The sequence below is a fragment of the Lampetra planeri genome, chromosome 58, assembly GCF_965212315.1.
Source record: "Lampetra planeri chromosome 58, kcLamPlan1.2.h2, whole genome shotgun sequence".
NCBI classification, from domain to species: Eukaryota; Metazoa; Chordata; class Hyperoartia; order Petromyzontiformes; family Petromyzontidae; genus Lampetra; species Lampetra planeri.
Genome location: NC_136164.1, coordinates 3,448,126 through 3,458,406, shown reverse-complemented (window position 1 = coordinate 3,458,406; position 10,281 = coordinate 3,448,126). Strand labels below are relative to the sequence as shown.

Sequence of the window (10,281 nt, the reverse complement as noted above, 5' to 3'; positions counted from 1 at the left end):
CATCACCAACACCGGCACCAACACCACCACCTAATACGCCACTAACACCATCACCAACACCGGCACCAACACCACCACCCAATACGCCACTAACACCATCACCAACACCGGCACCAACACCACCACCCAATACGCCACTAACACCATCACCAACACCGGCACCAACACCACCACCCAATACGCCACTAACACTATAACCACTGCAGCCGCCACCACCACCACCCAATACGCCACTAACACCATAACCAACACCATAACCAACACCACCACCCAATATGCCACTAACACCATAACCAACACCGCCACCCAATACGCCACTAACACCATAACCACTGCAGCCGCCACCACCGCCACCCATTACGCCACTAACACCATAACCACCGCCACCCAATACGCCAGTAACACCATAACCACCGCCACCGCCATACCATAACCACCAGCGCCACTCACGACTACCATCAAAAGAACCGCTCCCGCCACTCACGACTGCGACTGCTTCCTTGACTTCGGAAAGATCCAAAAGTTTGTCGCAGAGTCGGCACTTCACGACGAATCACAGCCACCACCACCGCCACCACCACCACCACAGCCACCACCACCACCACCGCCATTTCTCAACATCTTCACCGTTACCAACGCTGTCACATAAGTGTATCAACCGCTTTAACAATTGCCACCACCATCACCACGATTACGACCGGACACGGCTACCAGCCGCCACTGCCACGCTACTGCTGCTACCCATCATCTTCATCACCACCACTTCTACCACTGCCACCGTAACTACCGCTGCCACTAACACCATCTTCACAACCACCACTGCGAGCCATCGGCTAAACCCTCATCACCGCCAGCACAACGACCATTGCCACGTAAGTCGTCCGCCCAGCATCGTATCCCCTGAACACCACCTGAAGTTACCACCTCCAACGCTGCCAACAACTGCCGCCACGCGATAGTGGCCACACCGCTGCCGCTGCCGCTCAACACACAACGCTCACCACCGCCGATGCTCAACATCTGAGCGATCGCCAGCACGATCACCTCCATCGCCACCAGTGCAACCCAAACTCAAAACCCTCGCCTCCGCCGGCAGAATAACTTTACGTCACCACCAACACGGCTACCATCAGCACTGCCACGGCTATCGGCACCGCTACCACTCCAATCGACCGCTGCTACCATCCGAAACCTCACCACCACTATCACCACCACAGCTGATATCACCCAAACCTACACCACCACCACCACCACCCATCATCAAAGCCCTCACCGCCGCTATCGCCACCGGACGTGGTCCCGGCGACCGCACTCCGTCAGGGTGGAGACCATGGGCCAGTGCGTGGCGCGCTGCGGCCGCGGCTCGCACCACCACCACCACCACGGCCACCACCACCAGGGTCACCACCACCACCACCACCACGCCAACGGCGCGGCCCACAGCGGCGGCAACGGAGCCGCCAAGCCGGGCCGCGGGCCGACGCTCCGCGGCGGAGGCCACTGCCGCTCCGACGCGACCGCCGTGACCTCGGAGGAGGCGCAGAACGGGGGGGGGGCCCGTCCGTGCCGCCGCCGCCGCCACCGCCGCCGCCGCCGCGGGGCCCAAGCGGCGCACCAGCTGGCTGGGGGACGTGGTGGGGGGCGTCGTGGGGGGCAGTTGCGTGGGGGCTGGCTGCCCGCTGGGGAACGCCGGGGAGCACGGATACGGGGGCGGCGGAGGTGGCGGGTGAGTGAAGGTGGTACCCACCCCCCACCTCCCCCGCACCGCCCCCCCGCACCCCCCCACCTCCCTCCGCACCCCCCCCCCCATGTCTCCTCGCACCCCCCACCTCCCCCCACACCTCCCACCTCCCCCCGCGAGGGGTGAGGAGTCGTCGCGAGTACCTGTTGATACTCTTTGGTTCTTTCGGTAAAGTCACGTAGGTAGAAATACAATAAAAATCACGACGTTTCGACCGCAACACAAGCACCCTTCTCCAGGTGAAACTCGCGACAGCTGCGACGACGGCTGCTGCGAGCGGCACGATGACCGTGGACATCGTGTGTGGACTCCTGCAGTCACGAAAGCTTCAAATCGAGATGACCTGTTGATACGTGTGAGCGCTTGCTTGCTGCTGCCGCCATCTTTCAGTCTAGATGTGCGCCAGGTGGCCACAGCGCATGATGTACGGCTGTGGCGTTAAGCGAGGCCTGCCTGTACGTATTGCGAGCGGCTCTATCGCGGTACACTCGAGGACAAAATGGCATTTTAAATCCTAGTAATAGGTTTTTACCCTTTAAACTGGTACAAAAACTGACACCTTTATACAAGGCATCATGTTTGCAATAACCACAACACAAGCAGTCAAAATGCAAGCAAAAAGAAACAACTCTGATGATGATAATGATATGCACTGTCCTTGAAGTCGATTGGTCCACACCCGAGACAGCTTTTTTTTTGTACCAGTTGAAAGGGTTAAACCCTATTACTATATTTTGCCACTGGTAAAGGAGATGTCTCATAGTGTAAATGCTTACCCCGAGCTCTCAATACTCTGATGTTGCGCTGTCTTTGAGTTGTACGCCTTTTGGCGTCATCTGATCCAACACCATGTGAGACTAGGCTCTAAGAAAAGCTGTCTCGGGTGTGGACCAATCAACTTCAAGGACAGCGCATATCATTATCATCATCAGAGTTGTTTCTTTTTGTTTGCATTTTGACTGCTTGTGTTGTGGTTATTGCAAACATGATGCCTTGTATAAAGGTGTCAGTTTTTGTACCAGTTGAAAGGGTAAAAACCTATCATTATATTTTGCCACTGGTAAAGGAGATGTCTCATAGTGTAAATTTTTAATCCTATTCCTGCGTGTATTGTCGAGCGGCATCAAGGCTGATTATTGGATCTTTCCACTTAGTGCCACTCTCGATGGTGGTAATACAACAATAATGATATAAAACATTAATGTTGCCAGCGCAGTGAAATCAGATGGGTTTCATGTGGGCAGTTAATTATTTAAAGCTTACGTGATGCGCATGCATCGTGGGGTCGCGCACGGAGTGCGTTGGGAGCTACGGGAGAGATCAGTGGAATCAGCTCGCGTGCGGCTCCTGGATGACGACGACGATGATGAATGTGGTGGTAATCCCACCCTGGTGAAAAAACTAAACAACGAAAACTTACGGCACTTTTCCCAACAAATAAGTCCTAGCGCACGGGGCACCGACAAATAGTGCGCAAAAACGGCGTTTAGAATTTGACTCTTGCCGAGCAGAAATAATCCAATTAATATGCACAGAGAGCACCTTCACTGAAGGCGCTCTATATGATTAATGTCAACAATTCGTTGGCTCGTTTATCAGTCCGCTTGCCCTGGCGAGGGTCGTGGCGGCAGCGTGTTGAGTACGGCAGTCCCAGACCTGCCTGTCCCTGGCGACGGGCTCTACTACACTATACACTACACGACTATACACTACACTACTATACACTACACTACTATAAACTACACTATTATACACTACACTACTATACACTACACGACTATACACTACTACACTATACACTACACTACTATACACTGCTACACTATACACTACACTACTATACACTACTACACTATACTATACACTACTACACTATACACTACACTACTATACACTACTACACTATACACTACACTACTATACACTACACTACTATACACTACACTACTACACTACTACACACTACTACACTACTATACACTACACTACTATACACTACTACACTATACACTACACTACTATACACTACTACACTATACACTACACTACTATACACTACACTATACACTACACTACTACACACTACTATACACTACACTACTATACACTACACTACTATACACTGCTACACTATACGCTACACTACTATACACTACACTACTATACACTACACTATACACTACACTACTATACACTACTACACTATACACTACACTACTATACACTACTACACTATACACTACACTACTATACACTACACTACTATACACTACACTATACACTACACTACTACACACTACTATACACTACACTACTATACACTACTACACTATACACTACACTACTATACACTACTACACTATACACTACACTACTATACACTACACTACTATACACTACACTATACACTACACTACTACACACTACTATACACTACACTATACACTACACTACTACACACTACTATACACTACACTACTACACACTGCTACACTATACGCTACACTACTATACACTACACTATACACTACACTACTACACACTACTATACACTACACTATACACTACACTACTACACACTACTATACACTATACTACTACACACTGCTGCACTATACGCGGTGTGTGTTGCTGTGTGTGTGAATCGAGCGCGCCCAATAGAATCGTGCGCGGAGCAACTCGAGATTCACCCTCGACATGCAGAATCAACGTCACGCACTTCGGAGCATTTGGCTGCTATAAGTGTCCACGTGATAAGCCACTTGGGTGAGCTGTCGTTTGTGGCCCAAGCTGTGCAGCTCAGTGGGCCTCACCTGGTAACATTTTTTTTTCTAATAAAAAAAAAGTTTATAGTTTGAATAGTTTCAAAGCCAGCAGCACCGATGAAGGCCGGCAACGAAGGCGTTGCCGGCCTTCATCGGTGCTGCTGGCTATACAACTATTCAAACGATAAACTTTGTGGGCGGCCAGCACCACGCCCGGCCGCCTTTGCCTCCGCAGCAGCGATGATTTTACACACCGCACCAGGTATTCATCTGAGGCTGAGTGGACCTAGGTGAGGCCCAGGACCGGTTCAGATAATCGTAGCCAATGTTGTTGATCCCCCGCACCTCCGATTAGCACGGTCGGTGCGAAAGAAGTTCAACGTACGTAGCTGTGAGCAGGAATCGAACTCGGGTCGCTCGGTTCGTCGCGCGGTACGCCGAGCTCGACGCTGCCGCCCCCCACCACCGGACAACACGTGGCGGTATAACGCGACAGCGAGACACGTGGCGGGAGAGAGAGAGAGAGCCACAGGAGATTGTGGGTGGTCCGGACGGGAGTGAGTGATGTGAATCCCTCTGCTCCTCCACCCTACCCACCCATCCACCCTACCCACCCACCCCACCCCACCATACCCATCCCACCCAACCCACACCACCCCACCCCACCCTACCCACCCACCCCACCCTACCCTACCCACCCACCCCACCCCACCCTACCCACCCACCCACCTACCCTACCCACCCACCCCACCATACCCACCCACCCACCCCACCCTAACCTACCCACCCACCCACCCACCCCACCCTACCCACCCACCCACCCCACCCTACCCACCCACTCCACCCCACCCTAACCTACCCACCCACCCACCCCACCCTACCCACCCACCCACCCACCCCACCCTACCCACCCACTCCACCCCACCCTAACCTACCCACCCACCCACCCCACCCTACCCACCCACCCACCTACCCTACCCACCCACCCCACCATACCCATCCCACCCCACCCAACCCACACCACCCCACCCACCACCCCACCCTACCCACCCATTCACGCCGAGTGAGCAGGGTTCAAGAGCGCCGCGTGGAGGAGCTGTTCCGGCGCTACCGCGACGAGCGCGACGATGCGGTGCTGGAGGAGGGCGTGCACAGGCTGTGCCACGACCTGGGCTCCGAGCCCGCCGACTTCACCGCCCTGGCGCTCGCGTGGAAGTTCAACGCCTGCACCGACTGCCAGTTTACGAGGTGCGGGCCGACTGTGTCGAGGGGAGGGGGCGGTGAGCTATGAGGCTCTTCCCCCCCCTTCCCCCACGGAGGCATCCAGTAGTTCTTGCAGGTGTCCAGGAGGTTCGTGAAAGGGCCTCCCTTCATGGCTTCATGAAGGGAGGTCCGAAAGGGAGGTCCAAAAGCAAGATCTGGAAGGGAGGTTCGGATGGGAGGTCTCAAGGAAGGATCAGAAGGGAGGTTCGGAAAGGAGGTCTGGAATGGAGGTCTCAAGGAAAGATCGAAAGCGAGGTCCCTAATGAAGGATCAGAAGGGAAGTTCGGAAGGGAGGTCTCAAGGAAGGATCAGAATGGAGGTTCGGAAAGGAGGTCTGGAAGGGAGGTCCGGAAGAAAGATCTGGAAGGGAGGTTGGGGAGGGTGGCCTGGAAGGATGTTGGGAAAGGTCGAAGGGCACAGAAAGGAAGATGCTGTCCGATGACTCCCAAGAAAGGTTGCGGTTGGGAGGCCGGAGTGAAATGAAGAGAGATCAAGATCGGAGAGGATGGAGGGGACCTTGTTTGGATCAAGGACCAGCCATCGAGCGGCCGCAGAAGACTAAAGACGAGAAATGAATCTGTTCATTCATTTGAGCGGTTGTTGTCATTGCTGCTGCTTCCATCTGTCAGGTAGTCACAACACAAACGCCGGTGATCGTGTAAACAATCTCAAATCAATAACCAACATCGACTTACGGTGGAGGCTCGTGAAGGACGCTGCTGGGACATTGGAGGCAGTCGCCCTCCAGCGAAGGAGGGCGACACAACAGCGAGCGGAGCGCCGGGCAGATAAAACAGCACTGTAGGCGGCACAGGCGGTGGTGCATCTGCCGGCCATCTCAGTCAGTCAACACGTGGCACCTGCCGGGTCTGTCCCGTGACCTCCTGCTGCCAGCAGCGAGCCTGCGACACTTCACGTGGCCTCGGAGTGCACCTAGCCTGGCACAGGCGCCGTGGTGACGTCACCGTCACTTAGTGGGGAATGGCGGCTGTTGTTATGAACCCTCGAGTTTGAAGCCCGCTCCAAGCCAAATCAGTGGTGGATATCTCAACTGTTCCTGGTTCTCTCCTAGGTAGTCTCGGCCTCAAATTGAGTACCTGCTGAGGCGTGTAAATATCGGCGTTGTGCTGGCAACACGATCTTCTCGGGAGCCATGCCAGATTGAACAGGCGCTCACTAACGCCACTTGCCCCAACAGTCCGCGAGTGTCACGTGTCTGTTGTGTGTGTCTGTGTGGGGAGCGGTGGTGTCGTCGTTAGCGTTACGCTGCGCTACGAACCCGGCGACCCGAGTTCGATTCCCGCTCACGGCCAACACCGGTGACGATTATCTGAACCGAGCCTGGGCCTCCCCTAGGTCGGTGTGTAAACATCGCCACTCGGAAGACAAACGCGGCCGGGCGTAATGTTGGCCACCCACTCCCTCGTGTGCCATGCCGGCCTTCATAAGTGCTGCTGCTCGCTCACCGCACTTGCCCCAACAGTCTGTTAATGCCACACGGAGGAGGGTCTTTGTCTTTGTGTAGCTGTCTCTGTAGCTTTCTCTACCCCATCTTTCTTTCATTTATGTCACTCTCCACCCCTCCGCTTCTATTCTGTACCTCTTGTGTCTCTCCTACTCATACTCTTAGTTCTTTCGGTAAAGTCACGTAGGTAAAACAAAATGAAATTAAAATTAATAAAAAATAAAATAATAAACTCACGACGTTTCGGAGGCAACACAAGTCTCCGTCATCAGGTGGGACCGTCACAGCCAGATTTGCTGCATCAAGTGAGGCAGGGATTCAAGATGCAAGCACTTAAATACAAGTTCAGGAGGAGGAGAGGGGGGAGGAGCTTATCAGAATGTGGTAGCCAATGAATGGAACGTATCGGGAGGTCTCTCTCTCTCTCTCACCTGTGCGTCTCGCTGTCCACCCCCGCACCTCCGATCAGCACGGTTTTCTTCGTACGGTGCGAAATAAGTGCAACATACATACCACTCTACACTCCTGTACATTACACTACTATACAGTACACTATACACTACAATATACACATCACTACTATACACTAAACTATATACACTCCGATTAGCACGGTTGTCTATGTATGGTGTGAAAGAAGTTCAACATACGTACGTAGAATCTGTGTTTCTATCACCTCCCTCTGCTCTATCCACCTCATTCTGTTAATCTCTCTCCTCCGCTCCGCTCCGCAGGTCTCTCTTTCACCTCCCTTGTGCCTCTACACGCGCGTCGCATCTCATCTCTCCTTCCACTCTCAACCTTGCTGTAGCTTCTTTCTCCCATCGGTCGCTTTTTCTCTACTGCCCTTTCCCTTCCCCTCTGTTCCAGTCTCTCCACTCTCTTTTTTTTCTTACGATCAGAGGAAACAAGAAGATGCTCGGTGTAGTCGGCACTTTGCTTCGTTCATCATTTCGTTTTTTATGCTTTTGCTTTGTGTAAACCCCCCTCCCTTTTTTAAAAAAGATTTCACAATAGATGTCATGCTCTGCTCTCCTTACCCTTTCCCTCTCTCTCTACCCCTCTCTCTCTACCCCCCTCTCTTCCTACTCCATGTCTGTGTTCCCCCTATGTTTTCTATGTAATATTTGTAATATTTTTATTATTTTTACGACAAGTGCTGCATCTGCACCCAGCCCTTCCCGCAGTCCTACGGCCTCCGACGGGTAGCTCACAACTGCATGCAGAGCTCCCCGTCTTCTGCCACCGAGCACACGGCCTCCTCCAGCGCCCACTGCGCCTTGAAGGCCGTCTCTCCACTCTTCCTCTTTCTCCCTGTCCCCCCATGCCCCTCTCTACCCTTGGTTCCTTTCTTTCCCTGTGTCTCCCTCCCCTCTGTGTCTCACCTCCGCGTCTCTCTCTCTCCCCTCTCTGTCTCTCTCCTGTCTCTCCTTCCCCCATTTTTCTCCCCTCTGTGTCTCTCTCTCCCCTCTGCATCTCTCTCCCCTCTGTCTCTCTCCCTTATGTCTCTTCTCTCCGTCTCTATCCCCTCTCCATCTCTCTCCCACTCCGTCTCTCTCCCCTCTCTGTCTCTCTCCCCTCTGTCTCTCTCCTGTCTCTCTCCTGTCTCTCCTTCCCCCATCTCTCTACCCTCTGCCTCGCTCCTCTCTTCCTTGTCCTCCTCCTACCCCCCCCCCCCCAAACAGAGACGAGTTTTTTTCTGGCTGCCGCTCCATGCGCGCCGACAGCCTCCGCTCGCTGCGCTCGCGGCTGCCCGACCTCTTCTCCGACCTCCGGCACGAGGACTCCTTTCGCGACTTCTACCGCTACGCCTTCCACCTGGGTCTCGCGGCCGCCGACGCCGCCGCCGACGACGCCGCGGCCGCCGCGTCGACGGCGGCCGCGTCCTCGGCGGACCCCGGCCGGCGGCGGCGCTGCGTGCCGCTGGGGGCGGCGGCGGAGCTGTGGCGGCGCGTCTACGCTCGCGAGGGCCCCCCGCTGCTCGGCCTGTGGCTGCTCTTCCTGGGCGAGAACCCGGGGGGCGTGCGCGGAGTGTCGCGCGACACCTGGCTCATGTTCCCCAGCTTCGCGCACGCCGCGGGGCCCGACCTGGCCGGCTACGCCGAGGACGAGGCCTGGCCCAGCCTCTTCGACGCGTTCGCCGAGTGGGCGCGGGGACGCGACGGGCGGGACCGGCCACGCGGCGGCGAGGGGGGCGACGGAGGAGACGGAGGAGACGACGGGGCGGGGAGGGACGCGGAGGAGGAGGAGGGCGGCGCCAGGAGGGAGAAGAGGGGTGGCCGCTCGTGCCGTCCGCGGGGCGGGGAGGAGGCGAGGGGGGGGGCGACGCCGTGGGCCTGCGTGGAGAGACGAAGCGCGGCGGGGGAAGCGGCCGCCCAGGACGGATGAGGCCCGGCGCCGGCGGCGTCCTGTACCGGATACGATGCGGACGCCTCGAGCCATGGTCGGTGACGACGACGAAGACTATGTGAACGCCGAGAAGTGAAGAGCAAACGGAGAGCGAAAGAGGCATTTGGTGAGGCGGTGGAGGCGCCGTTGGCCGTAGGGTTACGGCGAGTGCGAGCCGGTTGTTGGCTTGTGCCTGGTGAGAGGTAGAGCCGGTGCTCGTGATGCACTGGCTAGTTGGGGATATTACGAGTGGCAGGTTGGCTCGTTATGTTTAGAGTGATCTGGTGTGGTGGGGTGTCGGGCTCACTACGAGTAATTTACCCGCTCATTGGCTATCAGCGTGTGAAGTTGTGCAATATTTAAATGCGATCGAAAAGACGCTGTTTCACAGAGAGAGGCGGTCAGTCGCAGGCAGAGGGACAGAAAAAACAATGGAAAGGCTTTCGGCCTAGGCTTGAGCAGGGGGGGGCCAAACGGAGTTCAAGAGGAGGAGGAGGCAAAGCCTCGTGACGTCGGCCATCACGAGTGCGCACGTGGCCAGAGGGAGTCCCAGACCCTGGGGGCCAGCAGCGGAGAAGGAGCTCACTCCAGAGCCAAAGTGGGAAACGGCAGGAGGGGGCAGAACAGCTTTTGGCTCGTCGCCCGGGAGGCTGGAGACT

General features: G+C 55.5%; 1 protein-coding gene across 1 annotated transcript; it reads left to right on the top strand.

The window, feature by feature from the left end:
- The first annotated feature begins 1,330 nt into the window (after positions 1–1,330).
- Positions 1,331–9,705, top strand: LOC144735965 (DCN1-like protein 3). Its single transcript, XM_078618566.1, has 6 exons — positions 1,331–1,338; positions 1,658–1,726; positions 5,578–5,754; positions 8,920–9,074; positions 9,141–9,428; positions 9,545–9,705. The coding sequence occupies exons 1-6, from the start codon at positions 1,331–1,333 to the stop codon at positions 9,703–9,705; spliced, it is 858 nt and encodes a 285-aa protein (XP_078474692.1).
- Positions 9,706–10,281: the final 576 nt, after the last annotated feature.